The sequence below is a fragment of the Bidens hawaiensis genome, unplaced genomic scaffold (assembly GCF_021521415.1).
Source record: "Bidens hawaiensis isolate Kalapana, Puna unplaced genomic scaffold, B.hawaiensis_p1.1 tig00026651_1, whole genome shotgun sequence".
NCBI lineage: Eukaryota > Viridiplantae > Streptophyta > Magnoliopsida > Asterales > Asteraceae > Bidens > Bidens hawaiensis.
The window spans coordinates 160159-181821 of record NW_027494295.1 but is presented as its reverse complement, the minus strand read 5'-3'; the positions used below and the strand labels follow the sequence as shown (position 1 = coordinate 181821).

Genomic DNA, 21663 nt, shown 5'->3' with positions numbered 1-21663 from the left:
GTCGGGCCACTTAGGTACTCTAGTTTCCCATCTTTCAGCAATCTCCATTCTAGGTCCTTTAACCCGATCCAAACATCGTTCCATCTCATTTCTAGCTCACAAAGACCTAAAACACAACAATATCTCAAACTAACCATATATCATATTAATAAACAATCGAAAACAATTAATTAACGATTATAATGTAAAATCATCCGACTATCATTAACTAAACCAGTTAAAAGATCAACATGTATAACTAACGAGCAAAACATGTTAAAATATAAAAAGCCATTTTAACAAATACATCAAACCGGAAAACAACCCACCTTTCACACCGACAACAAACACTAAACACCAATCCAAAAATTTCCTCTCACGTTAGTGTCATGTCATAAATTCACACCCTAAATTTACATTTATATAAAATATTTAAAAAAAGGTAAATGTAAAAGGAACCTAGAGAAATTAATTAATTATAAGTAGAATAAAACAAAACACAAAAATTCAAAATCTACAGTATCATCTTCTGCATCCGTACTGATCTGCACTCACACCTTCTTCCCACCACTACAAACACACCTCCCAACGTCCATCTTCACTCCCACAATAATAATAATATTATTAGGGTTCTTTAGATCGCCGCATTTCTCTTTTTCCAGTAAGTACATTGTTAATCTACACTTCACATCCTGTTTCCGATCATCTTAGTACCTTAATTTCATTCATGTTGTTTTAGCTAATTCGTGTTTCCCGCCTTAATTAACGGATTTAGGGCCTTTTAGAGGTTAGAAATTGTGGTTTTAAAGTGGGATTTGTAAAGGCTGTTCATCGGTTCGGATATCGGGTATTCGGGTTGTTCAGATTGGGTTTTTCGGATACGGTTTTTTTTTCGGTTAGGTGTGATTAGTAGTAGGGGTGTTCATCGGTTCGGTTTGCGGGTTTTTGTTTCGGTTCGGTGTGATATGTAGGCGTGTCCATCGGTTCGGTTTACGGTTTTTTTTTTGGGTTCCGCGTGGTTTGTAGGTGTGTCCATCGGTTCGGTTTAGGGTTTTTATCGGTGCGGTGTCATTAGGTTCGGTTTACGGGTTTTTTTTCGGTTCGGTGTGATTAGTCGGAGTTTGCATCAATTTGGTTTACGGGTTTTTTCGGTTCGGGGTGATTAGTAGGCGTGTGCATCGATTCGGTTTACGGGTTTTTTTCGGGTCACTGTGATTATTAGGGGTGTTCATCGGTTCGGGTACGGTTCGGTTTCGGGTTTCTATTGGCGCAGTGTCATTAGGTTCGGTTTACGGGTTCTATCGGTTCAGTGTGGTTACTAATTTACTAGGCGTGTGCATCAATTCGGTTTACGGTTTTTTTTGGGGTCAGTGTGATTAGTAGGTGTGTTTATCGGTTCGGATACGGGTTTTTCTGGGTGCGGTGTGATTAGGTTCGGTTTTCGGTTTTATTGCACCTGGTGATTAGGCTGAAAGTAAACTTACTCAAAAGCATTATTATTCTCACTTTATGAATATTCAGGAAATTTAAATGCTGTCAGATTCTTTTGGAATAATATAAGATTTGGGCATTTTATTAGTAATGGAAGGTGGTGTAATTAAACCTACAAAACCCGCATCAAACATATCGGAAATCACCTCCAAATTTGCGAAAGTATGCAAGTTTAGATCGATCGGGGTGTTCTCCTCCGAAAACCCTAGTCATTTACAGCACCATAAATTCTCCACCGACGTGAAATCGTCGGTTGACGGGGTTCAAAAGTCGGATTCCGATGGCGCGAATGTTATTGAGTTAATCGAGGTGTGTAGTAATAGTAATTGGTCTGGTCATGATGATGTCTTGAAGGTGTTCGACATAATGTCTGAACTAAAGTTGGCTTATGTTCAGCTTCAAGAAGCTCATATTCCTTATGACCCGGATAAGATCAAGACTGCTGACGAGCTTGTTTTGTCGAATCTTGATAAGTTGTGTAAGGTTAGACGCGCGGTTAAAGAGAGTCAGTTTCAGAAGTCGAACTCGCTTTCCGCTTGTTTGACTGTTCTACGCGCTGAAATCAAGGTTCAGGAGAAATTATTAGAAAGATTAAAGGCTCAAGCGAAGAAAAAAGATGCCGAAATAAGCTATTTGAAACGAGAGTTTCAAGATTTAGATGGGAAAAACAGGATGTTAACGGAGGAAATTAAGTGTAAAGAACGAGAAGCTATAAAGCGGTTGAACTTGTCATCCGTAGACAATGTTGTTAAGGAGGTTTCAAAGGGTATTCATGATTTTGCTAAACCGTTAATCGCGCTAATGAAGGCTTCAGGATGGGATCTAGATGAAGCCGCAAGTTCAATCCAAGATTCGGTAGTGTACTCGGTTAGATCTCATAAGAAATACGCGTTTGAAGCTTACATTTCAAGGAGAATGTTTTATAGATTTTCTTTAAAATCCCACAATGTGGACGATGTTTTGAGGTTTAACGATCCTATCGATGTACTAATCGAAGATCCGAATTGTAAATTTGCTGAATTCTGCAGAACCAAGTACTTATTAATAGTTCATCCGAGAATGGAAGCTTCGTTTTTCGGAAATTTGGATCAAAAAAACTTTGTGTTAAGCGGAAAGCATCCGATAACGCCATTTTATCAGTTATTTGTCAAAATGGCAAGATGGGTGTGGCTTCTTCAGGGCATTGCAGCTTCCGAGCCCGAAAGTGAAATGTTTGTCGTGAATCGTGGAACCGAGTTTTCTGATTATTATATGGAAAGTATTGAAGGATTGTTAGATGAGCAGAAAGGAAGGTATAAGGTAGAGCTGATGATCACACCCGGGTTTAGAATCGGGAATAAATTGTTTAAATCTCGGGTTTATGTTTCCAAACTCAACAATGGTTACTAAGAAGGCGAGACGGGACGGGACGGGCCGGGCAGTGGCAATCTGGTAATTCTGAACCCTTTTCTGTTGGTCTTATTATGCACAAGTGGCAAGTTGCATCTTTAAGTTGAATTAGTGTTGTTTATGTAGTTTTATGTTGAAAGTTAGTGTTGTGTTATGTAGTTAAATCTGTGATATTGAAGCATATGACTAAAGTTTATGCCTTTTAAATCTTTATTGCTTCAATGCTGAAATTTCTCTCTTGTAATAATGTTTGAACGTACCCAGGGCTGGCTGATTCCCGTTCATAAAAAAAAAAAAAAGACGGTTGACCGGTTTGATTATGGATTATTTATAACGACAAATCAAGAAAATAAAATTTTGTTAAAAAGGAAATGTAAACGTGTCGAAAGTTGCCTGCAACTTATTGATACAGCTTTATATTATCAAATGTCCGATTGCTAATAATGTTAATTGTAATAATATAACTTTTGTGGTCATTTATAATAATGTATCTACTTTGAATTAACAACTTTTGAACTAGAATTACAATGATTACGCATATCTCCTGAAATCGACATAAGGCAGACCTATTGTGACACCAAATGTGTAATTTCTCGTTCCAAATACGTTTAAAACTAGATCAACATACAATGTTTGAAGCACAATATACTAGTCAAGAATTCGTGATCGGTTTCAACCTGACCATTTCAGGCTCTAGAAATAGTAGTAAATGTAGAGGGGTGACAAGAAACCTTCAGATGGATACTAGTGACACAAGACGGTGCAAAACTAATTTGATAAGGTTAAGGGACCACATGATAGAATAGAAGGTCCATAACTCATGATATCCCTTGAGCCACCACCCACTGGACTTACTAGTACATTTATCTTGATTCAGTAATTTCAACTCCGTACAAGGGGTAGTTTAGGTTTGTTTTATTAAGAAAATACACCTTCTAGTTATGTTGTTTGTGGTATTTCCCATTTCTTGGCATGTCTCTTTTCATTCACCACCAAAACACACAAATCAAAAGCAAGTTGTATATGTTGTGTAATAAGTTGTATATGTTTTGTAATTATTTATGTCGCGTGATCATTTTTTTAAAACTAAAATAGTAATATGATTTGGGCACTAAAGCTATCAATAACTGTTATTATAACTGTTATGATAAAACAAAAGGCAACAGTTTTAAAATTTACGAAATATATTTAATGTTAGGAATTTATAGAATTTGTCAAAATTAAATTAAAAACATTTGCACCAGATGGGAATCGAACTTGGGTTTTTACGATGCCTTCTGATTTATTTATTAAACTCCCACTTAGTTATAGGAAATTCATTTTAAGAAAGGAAAAGTTAATAAGGCTATATAACTGAGTAGTTTATGTTTTTTTTGGAACAATCTATTTTGTTTAATTATAAAAACTAGACCAGCAAGGAACTAGCCTAGCCGATTACGCATACATTTCACCCGATTACAGCACCTTAAAAAAGTTACACCATTTTTCACAATCAAGTCCTACCATTTCCCCCTGTTTTTGACCAATAGAAAAACAAAGTCTCGAGCCCACCAGTCAAGCCGGAAGAAAATACTTTCTCCATTGGCAACCATTCCTTTAATGAAACAGTGTAACTCCGAGCACTATGATGTATCCCCAGGATAACCCTTGTCATAACCCCTCCGGTTCATTTTTTAATTTCCACCCTTGTCATAATCTCTCAGCTCGTGTCTTATAATTATGTGAGTGTGTTTTATAAATTATATGTTATGGTTATAAGTGGTTGTGGGTAGAGAAGAGAATAAATGTTATACGAAAAAGTTAAATTTGAGATTTCACTGTTCACACCGTATAATTTTTTAATGTTTTCTGAAAGCGGTGTGTTAGTAAAATTGTTATAAAAATATTGATAAAGGTATTAAAATGTATTATTTAATTAAAATTGAAAAATAAAATGGAGTGAATTGAAGAGTTTTACAAATTCTAAAACATAAGGTACATGTGTTAGTAGGAGTAAACTTGTCTTTTAAACACAATCCATTTAACTTACAAGTTTGGTCCCTCATCTTTAACCATATTATGTTTTTAATTTAAATTTTAAACTAACTTCACACCCATGATTTTTAAACGACTATAGCCTTTTCATACGTTAATATTTTTATAAAAAAAATACAACATAAAAATTAGTATTTTATTCTCTTTAATTTGAATACGATATTGTTATAATTTTTTTCAATTTAAATAAATTAATATGTTACGTATGGGTGTTCAGTGTCGGTTTTGATGGTTTTAAAGTTAAACTTGTGAGCCTAACCGTTAATACTGATTTTTTGTCGTCCAAAACCAAACTCGGCCATTGAAAGTTGAAACCGAATCGTTACCAACATCCTGGTTCCAGTTTGATTTTACAGTTTAAACTTTAATAATAAATTTAGTTTAAAATAATTATTAATTTAAATGTACCATCAATTTTAACTAAACACCAACATAATATGATACTTGAGAGGATCATAAATAAAGAATGATAATTTTAACCACATAAATGATAAATATTAACGGAAGATCCAGGACACGAAATGATAACAACAAAGATAAAAAAAAATTATACTGCAATTAGGTTAATTTAAAGTTATATAGCCAAGTTATCTGTATTAAAAATATGTTCAATTACATTTTAACTATATCTAATATATATAACCAAACCTTCATGATTAGTGATTTAATCTGTCACTAATCATGCATGCACGTAACGAGATTTTGAGTTCGTAATGTTACGTACCTAAAGTAGCAAACGGATGTGGATCGGAATCCTACAGTGGCGGTATTCGGTGGAGACGATGAAGAAAACAAAATAGAGAAAGCGATCGACCTTTTGGGTTTATTTATAACCTGAAACCGCGTGTATACGTCACTAACTACTCGGTTTCCCTGTGGGGTATTGGTCTTCCAACGCTTTCTTATTATAATCTTATCTAGTAGTTTTCCTTCTCATTTCTATATAATTACTACTAGTCATGTGTCCGCTCGATGCAACGGGTGTTTGACCTTGTTAATCACGTAACAAATATGAGTGATGGTTCAATTAAAACTTTGAAATCGTTTAACCCACCTCTTTTTTTATCTTTTTTATTTTGGTTGGAACTAGGGGTGGTTTGGTTGATGCTTGAATGTGGTTGAGAAGTTTGAAGAAGGTTGAAAAAGAGGGTGGTGGTGCGTTGTTGATGGTGGCCGGTTTGTTTAGGTTGAAGATGAAGATGATAAAGATAAAATAGGGTTTTGTTTTGGGGCTAATTTAATTAAGGATATTAACATATGTAATACAGAAAATTATACATATTATAATTTCAAATTTATACTTTAAATATAAAAATTGTATTAAATAAAAAAGAAAAATAAGAAATGGAGAATGATGAAGAAAGATGTATACCCTAGGTCGAAAAGTGTTGAAGGGTGATGTTAAATGATGGAAGGAAAACTAACCTAACACAGGCGTGGCAAATGAGGAGAATGATGTTAAGTGTGTGTACCCCTTAGCCTAATAGAGTAATTTTAAGTCAATGAGCTAGCTGTGGAGTGGTAAGGGAGAGACTTGGTGTTTCATATGACCCATGTTCGATTCCTGCCCCCAACATTTAGTTTAAGAGGCACCAGGGTGAGGTGATGATGAGAGATTAGGCGCTTACGTGGCTTTCACTAGTTGGATCCTTGAACTGAACGAGTTTTATCTCATTGCATTGTCGTGCCGTCATGCAAGTGTTCACGGGGGTTGACCTTAGGTGAGGGTTTTTCCCATATCGAAAGACGAGTGTATCCTGATGTGATGAAGTTAGCCAATAACCCATTTCGAGGATTCGCTAGCCGTTCAGAAAAAAAAAGAGTTATTTTAAGTAGGAATATGATGTTTTAACATTTTTTATTTTTATAATGGAGGGTATAATAGTAATTATACCCATGTTTATGGTCTTCATAGATAATTAGATATACTTAAGTGTTTTATAAAGGAACACTACTTTGTTCGTTAGTAATGACAAATATAGATTTAATATAAGCTCTGAATGAATCCAGTGATGGCAATAATAGAGGAGTAGGTGAGGGTATAAACAGTTAAACACTTAAGACAAAAGGGGCCGGCTTGCTCACCTCACTGCTAGTGACAATAATCTATGGCAACAATTTTTTATTTTTCTTATTATATTTGATTTTTTGTTCACTTTCAAGACTTTAGGATATAATGGACATATCCAGCATCTTGTATTATTTTTATTTCATGTTTTTTTTTGCTGTGCATTGAGCTTGTTATGTTGTACATAGAACTTTTATTAGCTGTTAAGAAGAATATGTTTTAGACCATGTGTAATGGATGAAGCCTCTATGGGGGCATTTTGCATTATGTGGCGTTACGTCACAATAAGGGTTTTTTTAGCTAAAAGGAGTCTCTTCAAATCATTACCTTATTATTATTTTATTATTTTTTATTAAAAAAAAAGAAACAAATAAACAAACCCACCAATCACCTTCCACCTCTTCGCCCATTTCGACGCTTTGTGGGAGGCAACCCTCTCCAAAGCGCCCCAGGGGCGGTAAATAAACAAACCCACCAATCACCTTCCACCTCTTCGCCCATTTCGGCGCTTTGTCGGAAGCACCCCTCTCCAAAGCGCCCCGGGGGCAGCGTTCCCCGGCGCTTTGGAAGGAGGAAGCGCCCCACTACACACGGTCTTATGTACTACTTAATTGTACGTGTGTAATTCTTACTATCATATATGTGTTAACTTGTCAACGCGCTATTATTCTTTAAAGTACTTTCTCTTCTTGCAGATAGATCTTCCTCATATACTACTAGAATGGCTTCTTCATCTTCATCATATTCATTACCAAAGCGAGGATGGACACACGAGGTGTTTCTAAGCTTCACTGGTAAAGATACTAGAAACGGTTTCGTAGATCATTTGCATACAGCTCTCATTCAGAATGGCATACATCCATTCAAAGATGACCGGATGCTTTGTGGAGGCAAATCAATTTCTTTAGAACTTATGAAAGCAATTGAAGAGTCAAAGTTTGCAGTGGTTGTTTTCTCTGAAAACTATGCCAACTCTTCTTGGTGTTTGCAAGAGCTTGCCAAAATCATGGAGTGCCACTATAGCATGGCACATAAGGTGCTACCGGTGTTCTACCATGTTGATCCATCAGATATTCGCAAACAGACAGGAAACTTTGCTCTAGCCTTTCAAGAACATGAAAAGAAGTTTCATGGAGAGACGAATGAATTAAACAAGTGGAGGGAAGCTTTAACTGCAGCTGCCAATTTATCTGGCTATCATATCTCGGCAGTTAGCGGGTCAGTTTCGTTATATATGTATTGTTTCAGTTGCAATTCTTTCAGTGATATAAACTTCACAATATTTTTATTTCCCTTGTTGAAAAATTCATGAATAGGTTTGTATTTATTGAAGAATTGTACCAAATTGACAACCACATGGAAGTTACAAATTCGATCAAGTAGTTAGTGACTTAAGGAATCCCAATTAGGAGCAGACGATGTTATTGGTGGAATCAGAATTGAAATAATTAAAGATAATTGAAACAAGACTCTTGATTAATATTGGATATTGCAAGATTGCATACAAAACAAAGAAACTAAACTCTCTTAAATAGAGAGGATTAGATTAAATAGAGAGGATTAGAACGGTTCATCCCATAGGACTCGGACTAAACAGGTAGACCGATTATACAGGAGATTATTCAAATAACAAACAACTAACAACTTTAAAACTTGAACGTTAACGAGTCTTGCTAAAACACACGTGCTTGGATCATTTTTTTAACACCCTCCCTTGATCCATGCTCCATCACTCCAAGGTATTCAAGCCAATGCATGAAGCATACAAACTTTTCTCTAGTCACAGACTTGGTTAGCACATCCGCCGATTGTTCATTAGTAATGTTGTAAAAGTAGGATTACAAGGCCGAGTACTCTCCGAGTACTTGCTACAAGGTATGTCGCCGAGGCGAGTTTCCGTAAATCCGCCTAGTTACTAAGAATCGGTCAAATGTGGTCAACCTCAGCCATAACCACATCTTATCGATGAACTTGGACCGATTTTGACTTTAAAAAGTAAAACATAATTCGTATTTCAATAACGAGTTTCTGTAAATCCGCCTAGTTACTAAGAATCGGTCAAATGTGGTCACCCTCAGCCATAACCACATCTTGTCGATGAACTTAAACCGATTTTGACTTTAAAAAGTAAAACATAATTCGTATTTCAATAACGAGTTTCTGTAAATCCGCCTAGTTACTAAGAATCGGTCAAATGTGGTCAACCTCAGCCATAACCACATCTTATCGTTGAACTTGGACCGATTTCGACTTTAAAAAGTAAAACATAATTCGTATTTCAATAATATTAACTAACAAATATCATTTTTTTAATTAATGATTAGTAACTTTTAGAATATTTTATTATTTAAAAATGTTTTTCTTTTATTTATATTAATATTCACCTATTATGTTATAAATATTAGTAAACTTGCGATATTTGACATATAATAATATCCAAAAACTAATTTCCTTTATATTTAACATGTCCGAGTACTCCCCGAGTACTCCGAGTACACCCAACTCCTCAGTCAGCCGCCTAAGGTTCGCCTAGTGACTTTTGCAACCTTGTTCATTAGTATTACAATGCTCAAGTCTCACTTGTTCTTCTTTAACCATTTCTCTTATAAAATGATGCTTTAGCTCAATATGCTTAGAGTGGCTATGCATGATAGGATTTTTGATGAGGTTGATAGCAGATTTATTGTCACAAAACATCTGAGTTGCTTGATTATGAGGAAAACCAAGATCATTGAGAACTCTTCTCAACCATATAGCTTGACATGTAGCAGTGATAGAAGCAATGTATTCAGCCTCTGTACTGGACAATGCAACTGTTGATTGCTTCTTAGAGCTCCAAGATATAGCACCACTACCAATCATAAAAACATTAGCAGATACATTCTTTCTATCATCTGCACATGCTGCCCAATCACTGTCTGTATGCCCATTCAACTCAATCTTGGCTCCTTTATCATACCACAAGCCATAAGATAAGGTTCCAGCCACATACCTTAGAAATCTTCGAGCTGCTACAAGATGAACTTTAGAGGGAGATTGCATATATCAAGTTACCACACTCACATAATAGGCAAGATCAGGTCTGGTGTGAATTAGATAGATCAGACCTCCCACAAGGCTTCTATAGGTTGTTTCATTTACTTTATCAGCATGATCATCCACAAGTTTTTCATAGGTATTCATGGGAGTTTCTTCTATGTTGCATGTACTCATTCCAAACCTTTCAAGAAGATTTCTTGAAAATTTCTGTTGCGCCAAGAATATACCGTCTTTAGTTTGATGAACTTCTAGACCCAAGAAGAATTTTAGTAGCCCCAAATCAGTCATTTCAAACACATCTTTCATTCCATTCTTGAACTCAACAATTAGATTAGAGCATGGACTTGTGCAGAATATATCATCTACATACAGGCACACATAAATGACTTTGTGAGTATCACTTTTCTTCACATATAATGTAGGCTCATTGTTACTTCTAAGGTATCCATTTTTCACAAAGTAACCATCTATTTTGCCATACCAAGCCATTGGTGCTTGTTTAAGACCATAAAGAGTCTTCTTTAGCCTGTAGACATGATCTTCTTTGCCTGCTACAACAAAACCTTGAGGTTGTTCAACATAGATTTCTTCAGTCAAGTCACCATTTAAGAAGGCTGACTTGACATCTAGTTGATGTATGTGCCAACCCATCTGAGCTGCAAAACTTAAAACAATTCTGATAGTTTCAAATCGAGCAACTGGAGCAAATGTTTTCTGATAGTCTATAACTTCTTGTTGAGAGTAACCCTTTGCAACAAGTCTTGCCTTATGCCTTAAGATAGACCCATCAACACCTAGTTTAGTTTTGTACAACCACTTCAACCCCACTAGATTTTTCCCGGGTGGTATTTTTACCAAATCCCAAGTCATGTTTTTCTTGATGGCTTCTATTTCTTTTACCACGGCATGTTGCCATTCCTTTTTACTAACAGGCTCTTCAAAGCGTATTGGATCAACAACATTTAAAGCAAATTGACAACTTTAGAAGTCGCTGTCAACATTGACTTCCATAGCATTTTCATAGACTTCATTCAACCCTTTTGTTTTAGGAGCAAAAGTTGGAGTGTAGGTGTTATCCTGCTGTGATTCAGGAATCGTAGGTGATGAGTCAGCGGCTGGAGGTGAGTTTATTAGATTGGAAGTTTGAGAGTTTGTATTTGGGCTATTGTGAGACATGGGTGAGTTATTTGAGGAAGTAGTATTGGGCTATTGTGAATGAAGGTGAATTAGGTTTGGAACTATTATGATGATTGGATGATTGTGGGGATTCATCAGTGATAGTTGGGAAAGGATCAACAAAGATGGCTTCAAAGGTTTGAGATTGAGTTTGATTGGTCCATTGCCATTTCTCCTTTTCAAATAATTTCACATCTCTTCTTGTAATAAACTTTTGAGTAATAGGATTGAATAACCTATAACCTTTGCTTTGAGTTGAATAGCCTATGAAGATGCACTTTTCTGACTTATCAGCCAATTTTCTTTTGAATTGTGAAGGTATTAAGGCATATGCCACACATCCAAACACCTAGAGGTGATTAATAGAAGGTTTTCTATTATACCATGCCTCATGAGGTGTCTTGTTTCTCACAGCCTTTGTAGCAGCTAAGTTGGTGAGATACACGGCTCTTGCAACTCCCCCTGCCCAAAAATAATTAGGAACTCTCATACTCTTGAGCATACTTCTTGACATTCCCATAACAGTGCGGTTTTTTCATTCAACCACACCATTGTGTTCAGGAGTGTAAGGGACAGTGAATTCCCTCTTTATGTCATGATCCTCACAGAACTTGTTGAACTCAGTGGAGGTATATTCTCCATCCCTATCAGACCTCAAACACCTTTATAGGACATTCCTCTTCTTTTTCATCCATAAGTTTAAAGTGCTTAAATTTTGAAAAAAACCTCTGATTTGTTGGTTATGAAGTAAACCCAACACATCCTAGTATAGTCATCTATAAAAAGAAACCACCAAGACTTGGAACTTGCATTGCTCCATAAACATCTGAGTGAACCAATTCAAGTTTCCTTGTAGCTCTCCATGAATTGTATGGAAAAGATTCCTTAGAGTGTTTTCCTACAACACACCCCTCACACTTTTTTGCTAACGGGATGTTGGGCAATCCAAACACCATTTGTTTGTCCTGGCACACCCTAATGGATTGAAGGGCATGTTCATCTGCTATTTATTCTTTCTTCTTGGGACTGCACACACCCCATGAGTTTTACGGGAGTGAGAGTAGAGAGATCATTGTTGATTTCTATAGAAGGTACAACATAATCAAACTTCGGTGTTAGACTATGTAGTATCTTCTCAACAACAACCTGATCAGCAATAGTTTCCCCATATGCCCTCTTTTGACTTACTAGAGCCATAACACGTCCAAAGTAATTTCTAATAACCTCCCTTTATTTCATGGAAAGGTTCTCAAAGTCACGCCTCAGGCTTTGAAGTTTAACAGCCTGAACTTGCGAGTCACCTTGAAACTCCATCTTTAAGATTTTCTTCATGTTTCTTTAGCCGTTGCGGCAGCAGCATCATGTGAGAAGAGAGTATCATGCAACGCTTGTTGAATTATTGCCATAGCATGTGCATCTCTCTTGTGAGCATTCTTTAATTTGTTTTGATCTTTCTCAGTATCATTGACACCGTCTTGTACCAGGTCCCATATGTCACGTGATCTTAGAATCGTCTTCATGCGGATACTCCAATACTCATATCCCTCTCTTTTGAACACATGGATTGGAGTTGGAGCAGTAGATAGGATGCTTGTTTGCTCGGCCGTGAGTGAAGGAGGTGGATTAGGGTTTTAGGCAGATTAGGGTTTGAAGGAAAAAGTGAGGGTAGGGTTTTAGGCAGATTAGGGTTGTTTGATTGGAGAAGACGATTAATCAATACCAGATTGCCTTGATACCAATATGATGGAATCAGAATTGAAATAATTAAAGATAATTGAAACAAGACTTTTAATTAATATTGAATATTGCAAGATGGCATACAACACAAAGAAACTAAACTCTCTTAAATAGAGAGGATTACAACGGTTCATCCCATAGGACTCGGACTAGAATTATTCAAATAACAAACAAACTTTAAAACTTAACGTTAAGGAGTCTTGCTAAAACACACGTGCTTGTATAATTTTTTAACAGTTATGACTTATTATATATAACATTTGAGAGATACTTAAGAGAGAAGTTTGTAAGGAACTTAAGGAAAATACTTAAGATTGCTTGAGTGGTTCCATCTTGTAACTTCAAAGAGATATTTATGGAAAAAACTTAGTAAAACTAAAAATTTACTATATGGTAAAAGATGTGATCAGAAAATAAAGGTTTTGATTGATGATCGATGGGTACAGTGAATAAAGGTTTTGACTTTTAGTTGATGGTCGATGTAATGGAGCTTGGTTATATTCAACCAAGGAGCTAAATCAAGGCCATAAGTTAAGGCAATAAAATAACTATAGAACGAAATAAAATAACGAGGACTAAAATAGACGCACGTCATTATAAACAACTCACATATGAGAGAAACCATGCATTAATTATTTTTTTTTGGTTTTGTTTTTGTGCTATCAATCCATCATAAGAGATTGATAATTTGTGTTTGTTAACTGTATTGGGTTCAACGATAAAGATACAGATATCCAATTTAAGTGGAGGAGACATGATCATTTAACATATGGATATTTGTTGTAGAAGTTTCTGCCTGCCTAGATTAAGTATTCTTACAAGAGTTGGAAAAAAACACTCAAGTCAAAATCGAAAGAAATTTGGTTATTAGAATTTTAAGTTAGAAGACTAAGAAACACTTTGTAAACGGTGTTGCCCAATAGCCATATGTCATGACTAACTTTCTTGTTTTGGTCTTCAACCCCAAGCTTTTTATCAATATGTTTATGGGTGCTGCTAAACGTATCCCTCTTACACCATTTGTACTAAATATACACCCCCCTGAACTTATTAGATAAATTACTAGTTCCTCTTAACATTATTTATATACATATTAGTCCCTACAACATTTTTTTAACTTAATATTCTCCACTACATATATCAAATTTAAAATTATCAAGTATTACTATTAATTTATTTTTTAGTATTAATATTGTAAATATTTATAATATCTTTTTTTAAATTTTAATAGTATATATATTTATAATATCCTTATTTTACCTCTTTATCTTTTCCAAAATAAGCCCAAAACCCGAACCCTAAACGCCAAACCCGAAACCCAAAACCCTAAACCCGAAATAAAAAAGCGCAACTTGTAAAAAAGAAATATGAAATCCTTAATTTTGTGCTAATTTGGTAATTATATGATTTCAAGGGGTAATATGAAAGTTGGTTTTTCTAGGGGGAGGGGGGTATGACAAGCAACCGGGGGGGGGGGGGGGTACGTTTAGCCTGACCCTATGTTTATGCATTAACAGGGGTGAATCTGCACCAATCCACAAGATTGTTCAAGAGGTCTTAAGCGATACACAAGCTCGTCGTAGGGAGAACAATCTAGTTGGTATGGAATCACATATCCACAACTTGAATTCCTTGTTGAGATTAGAAATCACAAAAGAAGTGTGGTTTATAGGGATACATGGATTGGGAGGGGTCGGCAAGACAACCATTGCCCGTTCATTGTTTAAAAGAATAGCTTACATGTTTGATGGTAGTAGCTTCGTTAGAGATGTTAGAGAAAATAGTTCTGGTAAGAGAGAGATGTGCGCCTTACAAACAAAGATTCTAAAAGACATTCTAGCAGTGAATCACGAATTCAAGATTGAGGATCGAGAGGATGGAGCGGACATGATACAAGAGAGACTATGCAACAAGAAGGGGTAGCCAACTAGAGTTCCTAGCTGCAACTCATGAGTGGTTTGGCCCGGGAAGTAGAATCATAATAACCACCAGAAACGAGCGTTTTCTGTCACATGCAAATGCTAAATATGAACCCCCTCTGTTAACAGAGCACGAAGCTCTTGAGCTCTTCAGCAAGCATGCTTTTCTGGAAAATAGCCCTCCAAAAGGGTCCGGGGAGCTGTCAAATCGTGCAATACTTTATACTGGCTGTCTTCCTCTTGCAGTGAAAGTTTTAGGCTCTTTCTTCCGTGGAACCGAAGCATGTGTGTGGGGAAGTGCTTTAGATAGACTAGCCGAAACACAAAATGACAAGATTTTCAAGGCATTGAAGTTAAGTTTTGATGGATTGGAAGACTCGGAGAAAAAGATCTTTCTAGACATCGCTTGCTTTTACAAAGGCAGAGAAGTTGAATATGTGACCAAAGTATTTGGTAGCTTTGGTTTTTACCCGGAGATAGGGATTAGTTCTCTGATTAAAAAATCTCTGATAACTGTGTCAAATAATAGGTTATGTATGCATCAGCTCTTACAAGAAATGGGTTGGCGAATAGTACATGAGGGTGCCAAGCACAGCAGGCTATGGCAAACTGATGTAATCTATGATTTTATCAAGAAAAACAAGGTAACATTTCTCTCGTGTGTGTGTATATATATGTTATATATAGGGGAAAGTTAACGTGCATATTAAATTAACGTGCCAACTGTGAGAATCAAATAGTGTAATTATATTTACAGGTAGTGTAATTATGTAATTACATCGTAGTGTAATTACACTATGATGTTATGTATAATTACACTACTTAATTCTCACAGTTAGCACGATAATTTATTTTGTATTTGATCCATACCCTTTGTGTGTGTGTGTGTGTGTGACTGTACGTTTAATGTTTGTATGTATGTATATTGAAATGAGTTGGGTCTGATATTCTTTGTGGCAGAATCTAGAAGGAGTTGAAGCCTTAGTGACACCAAGAAGGCAATGTGGTGACAAGGCCTATGATAAGAAGCTGTGTTTTAACGTTGATATCTTCAAATCCATGAAGGATCTTCGGCTACTTGATATTGAAGGAAAATTTACTTCATCTAAACTGGTAGTTCTTCCTTATGAATTACGATGGCTTTGTTGGAATACATACCCATTTTCTTCTCTGCCAGTAGCAGACGCGCCTAAACTTGTCGGGATTGAAATGGAGTTCGGCCAAATTGAATATTTATGGAAGGGGAAAAAGGTATTTACAATATGAAAGAGAAACGATTTCTTTTTAGTAATATTGTTAAATTCGTAGGCAATATGAGTTGATACCTTAGAATACCAATCCGCTTCTTATTTTTCACGAAAAAGTAAGTTTTCCATTATTCTTTACAAGTTTTAAGACACTAATATACCAAAACTTCTTTTGATACTATTTCATGTAAAGTATAAAAGTATATTGATTTACAAGTAGAAGGTTTTTTTAATATGTATTCATTTCTTAGTAATTTTGCTTACAGTTCTGTTGTTAATATACAGAATATGCAGAACTTGAAGTTCATTCGTCTTAACGATATGGATTTCCTCACAAGGCTTCCAGATGTGTCAGGGGCACCACAGGTTGAGAGTTTGATCGTGTCAAGTTGTACGAACTTGGTGGAGGTTGACGAGTCTCTTGGATTCCTCAAAAGGCTTGTTCACTTGGACATGAGTGGTTGTGATAATCTCAAGCGTCTGCCTTCCAGGATGGAGTTGGCATCCTTAGAGAATCTAATTCTGTCTTACTGCGAGTCTCTAGAAAGATTCCCGGAATTGTCTGAATGCATGGCTAAACTGTCACATATTGATATTTGCTATTGTGATGAAATAGAAGAACTGCCATCATCCATTAAGTATGCCTCTAATCTAGGCTTCTTGAATCTTGATTCATGTAGGAGACTTAAGACCATTCCAAACTCTATTTGTGAGTTAAAGCATCTTGTGACCCTTCGTCTTTATCACTGTTCGAAACTGCAGAAATTGCCTGATGATTTTAGTAGCTTGGAAAAGTTAGAAGAGCTTCACACAGGAGATCCACATTCCAGTGCTTTTGGTAACCTGATAAATTTCAGTAAGTTGAGAGTACTAGTTCTAAATCGCAACTCAGTGTCAATTCGGTTATTCACAATCCTCTCTCGTGTTTCTTCTCTTAATACTGTTTGTTATTTTGCTGATGAATAAATCCCGAAGCCCGACCTCGTGGGCGGTTGTATCTTATGAATATATATTATTGTTAATCCCTTGTAAGTCTATTTTGCACAAGTGGCAAGTTGCATCTTTAAGTTGAATTAGTGTTGTTTATGTAGTTTTATGTTGAAAGTTAGTGTGGTATTATGTAGTTAAATCTGTGAAATTGAAGCATATGACTTAAAGTTTATGCCTTTTAAATCTTTATAGCTTCAATGCTGAAATTTCTCTCTTGTAATAATGTTTGAACATACCTAGATGGCTGGCTGTTTGATTATTGGTTGCTGGGTGAATCGGGGACTTAATAACCGACAACGTTTTGATGCGTACAAGTTTTTATAACTTTTTATCTTCAAATGTCCGATTGTTTGCACTGTAATAACATAACTTTTGTGATCATTTATAATGTATCTATTTATGTACACTTTTTTTATAAAAAAAAAAAAAAGCGGACAGAAAAGGGTTTCGTGTTCGAGGCAGTTATGGCAAACTCACAACTGTATGAAAGTGTGAGGCAATAAGCAAACGAGACGAGAATGGGTGATATTAGCAAGTTTTATAGATACATAGTTGACCAGTTGGGTATGAGACGGGTATTCGTGTATTAGTAAAACCTAAAATTACAATATTATGTAGAAGTAGAACTACTTGCTAGAATTCGAGTATTTTCTGTGTAACCAACAAGTGACAATCTTTGTAGGCTTTGAATAAATTTAGACACTACAAATTGGTGTTGGTTTTCATTATAGTTAATGCGTCAAATCTTTCCAAATTCGAGCTTGTCACACTCGACATCTTTATGTGTAACACCCCGCCCCCCTTTTTCTCAAAATAGGTTTGACCATCAAAAGTAGGTCCTTACCTCAAAAGGTTCACAATGAAAATCTCTACCCGTGATTACAAGATTCTAAGTCGGTTAGCGGGTACAACTCCGCTTTTACCACCTTACCTCTTAATAGAAATTATATGGAGGAAACACCACCTATACTAAGGACATTTTCCATATGACCATATTCCATGTTTTTCACATGATCTTGTCTTCTGGTGGTGGAGTAAAATAACACGCTCCTACGCAAAAATCGCCATGTGCGAGTAACAATGCTTTGTAGGTAGCCGCACGACTCATATTATCCTAAATACGTGAGAAATTATAATTACTATTTTAAGTGTGGGTAACCATGTTTGAGGCTTTGAAAGAGCATGTGTTACCATACCCAAGCAAATACTAAAATATATTAAACAAATTTCTAATTAAAATACATAAAATATATTAACATATTTGCCCATTTTGACAAAGTATGTTTGTTAGTAGCCACTGTTTCACTAGATCACAAGCCATTATTCTTTTTGAGTGAAGCAACCAAACCATTCTCTTAAGGTACAGAATATCAAATCCTCTCCATGTCGAATGTGTTATTTCTCGTACCAAAAATATGTTTTAGAGTTAGAACATACAACTCTTGAAGTACAATATACAAGTCATCGATCAGTGTGTGATCGGTTTCAACCTACCCACTTCAAGCTCTAGAAATAGTAGTAAATGTAGAGGGATGACATTATGATTTATGACAAATCTTCATTCACATGGATACTAGTAACACAAGATGGCGCAAACTCATGATTTCCACACACCAGACCCGGTATATCCTTCTCCCAGGTTAACAAAAAAAAATCTCCTTAACCAGAAAAGTATCACATGTACACCATGCATTAAGAGTATCAGTTTCAAACAACACAAAAAGCATATGCACGAGCCGGGAATCGAACCCGGGTCTGTAACATGGCAGGGTACTATTCTACCACTAGACCACTGGTGCTTTTGTGTTCTTTCTGGTAAACCTCATAATTTATTAACGGGAGAACTACAATTAATAAATCAATATCATTTTTTAATTAATGATTAGACGAGCTTATAAGCTAACACGATAAATATATTTTAAAAGAAATTGACATTAAATAAAGATTTTTTTGGAATTGAATTCAAATACTAAAGGTTATTACTTAAGTGACAAATTTTAAGTATTAAGAACTTATTATAAAACATTTTGTTATTGTATTATTTCAAGAAAGAGATAGTACATGTAAGTTGGTATACATTCATTTCCACATATATAAATATCGGTGTATGTGTATGCATATCAGCTAGGGTTCTCTCCTAATATGAGATACATAATGTGCTAAATGGTAAATGTGTGTAACTAATATTTCACATCTCTAAGAGCGTATTCATAGCCCGGGATTTTTGGATCGGTGTATTTAATGCGTGTATGGAGCAACCAAGACATGTAGCATCGAATCTGTCATGGCTAGTGAAGAAACAGGGATCTACTCCCCATTGATGAGTCCTAGATCCGATGAATCCACAGAGTAGTATACGGTTAACTTTCAATACGATATGAACACAATTTCCAAAGTCCAATGACGTGAATCCTGCAAAACAGAACACCGTGAGCTCGTTACGGGAAGGATGAGGTGGGGGGTCTTCCCGTAACCACCCTCTGGCGTGAGAATAAGTACAGTCCTGATGAGAAGATAAAGTACTTAAGTAAATTGAGAGAGTACAGTGATTGTGAATGAATACCTTATGATGATCGAGAGGGTATTTATAGTCGAAGGATGTGGGAAGGTGATTGGGCCAGCTGTCCCTTAAGAATATGCCTGCATAACCGTCTGGACACGTGTCCCTATGTGATAGGTTCAACCTATACGTTGCATGTGCATGTATAACAACCTGGACACGTGTCTCTTTATATTTGGTTATCGGGGGAATATTGGCCATGTGCACAGTTATAACGACCTTGCCAGATGTCATTGGCTATTTGGCCTAAAGATCACGTATTACCCAAGAAAGCATCTTGGTAAATCTTCTAGAAGGTGACAGCTGTCCCGGAGCATTACCTCGTGGCCATTTACGCGGAAGGTTATTCCTTCTTGCGGATGACTTCTGAGGGTGCTATGATGCTTCCGCATGTGCTATGAGAGTATTTCTTCCTCAATTGATTATGCGGTAGTTTATATGTCCCATGGGTGCCTTATGAGGGACTTCTGATTGACCCGCAGGCCTTATTTAAGGGTATTTAGGTCTTTTTGGTAGCCTACCTCTATAAGTCCCCCCAGTCCAGTGTTTCTTCCGTGTGAAGTATTTTATGCGGATGGAATTCTGGACTTGATATGGATTTGGGGGTTTTTGACTTTGCAAGTTGGTGGGAAATATCTTTTGTTGTTTGTAATAATCATGAAAAAAGACAAGTTGACCATTTGCAGGCGCGTGTGTAGGTGACAGGACGTTTTTGACGGCTGTTACTGTACCCGACTGTACAACTTTTTCTCTTTTTCGAATTTCCTGCGTGACGTGGCGATATGTTACTGGCCGGTTTTTCCTCTCTCTACTGTTCATATCCCATCGCATTAATTGCAGTGAGTATAAATAGAGAGAGTTAACTTCTTTTCGAAGTTTTATCGCCTTCAAATCTTGACTACGGATTTGCTTTCTTTCTTCTATCTTTCGATCCTTCTGTTTAATTCCTTTGAACTAATCCAAACATTTTTTACCAAGTGTTTCCAATGGCTCCTGCGCAATCTGAGGTTGATGAGATAGAAGTCTGTTGGGACCAAGGGGAATACCAAAAGCTTATTACGACTTATGGTATTCCACCGGAGTGGGGACCAGAGTTCCCTTCTACTGGTTCTATAGCCAGCTTTCCTCCTCCAGGAAAGATGGCGCTATATGCCGATTATTTTGAGCATGGGAAATTCCGTCTTCCTATTACGAAGTTCTTCCAACGGGTGATTAAGGCATTTGGGATTCACTTGTCCCAACTTCACCCGCGTGCTGTCATATGAATTCGACATTTTGAGTTCGTGTGTATAGCACACGACTTAGTTCCTCGGTTGGATCGGTTCGCTGTATTTTATAAGATGGCGAATCGGAACGGATGGTATACTTGCCACAGTGTGCCGGATAGGATTATCGGCAATATGACCGAAGAAATTTCCAAGGAATGGAAGAAAAGATTCTTCTGGATCTCCGAGGATGTAATACCGGAGGTCATGGTTCGTCGTTCTCCGAACGATGCCCTATATCGCTTCAGCCGCTCACGAGAAGCGTGACTGGTTCCACAAGTTGACCGCATCACCCACTCCAATGCGGACACTTCCCGAGGAGGCCCTTGTATGGGCGGGAATGAGCCGGTTGTGGTCTTCACCTTTCATGGAGCCTGTCTTCGTTGAATTAAACTGCCGTAAGTCTTACTGTTTTTATTTTTTCTACTTTTTCGTGTTTTTGAGGTTTTGTTGGTGACGTGTGTTATTTGCTTTCAGGTTTTGGTCCGATGTTGAACGTGCTTGAGGATGACAAGGACTGCGTGAGTAAAACTATACGCGATGTGAAGCATACGCCTATATTAGAGAAGACTGCCCAATATTTCCTCTTTCCGATTAAAGTACGTGCCGAACCAGTTGTTACGGAAGCTATCTTTGAAACAGGTGCATACATTTTAAACCCTCCTCCTCTTAACATGCTGACCTCCGACGGGATAATCGTCATTCCAAGTGACGATTCTGCCATTCTCGAGGAGGAAAGCTCAGATGATGCTCCTGAAGTTTCATCTGT

At 36.7% G+C, this 21663-nt stretch overlaps 1 protein-coding gene and 1 pseudogene across 1 annotated transcript; both read left to right on the top strand.

Moving 5' to 3' along the window:
- The first annotated feature begins 1560 nt into the window (after window positions 1-1560).
- LOC143573836 (protein GRAVITROPIC IN THE LIGHT 1-like) lies at window positions 1561-2859 on the top strand. Its single transcript, XM_077058623.1, has one exon. It carries the CDS (start codon window positions 1561-1563, stop codon window positions 2857-2859), a length of 1299 nt encoding a protein of 432 aa, XP_076914738.1.
- Window positions 2860-7636: 4777 nt separating this feature from the next.
- LOC143573820 (disease resistance protein Roq1-like) lies at window positions 7637-17111 on the top strand (annotated as a pseudogene).
- The last annotated feature ends 4552 nt before the right edge of the window (window positions 17112-21663 follow it).

What these genes read in the sequence shown, in the direction of transcription:
- LOC143573836 (XM_077058623.1), top strand. Translation starts at nt 1,561, where the DNA reads ATGGAAGGTGGTGTAATTAAACCTACAAAACCCGCATCAAACATATCG.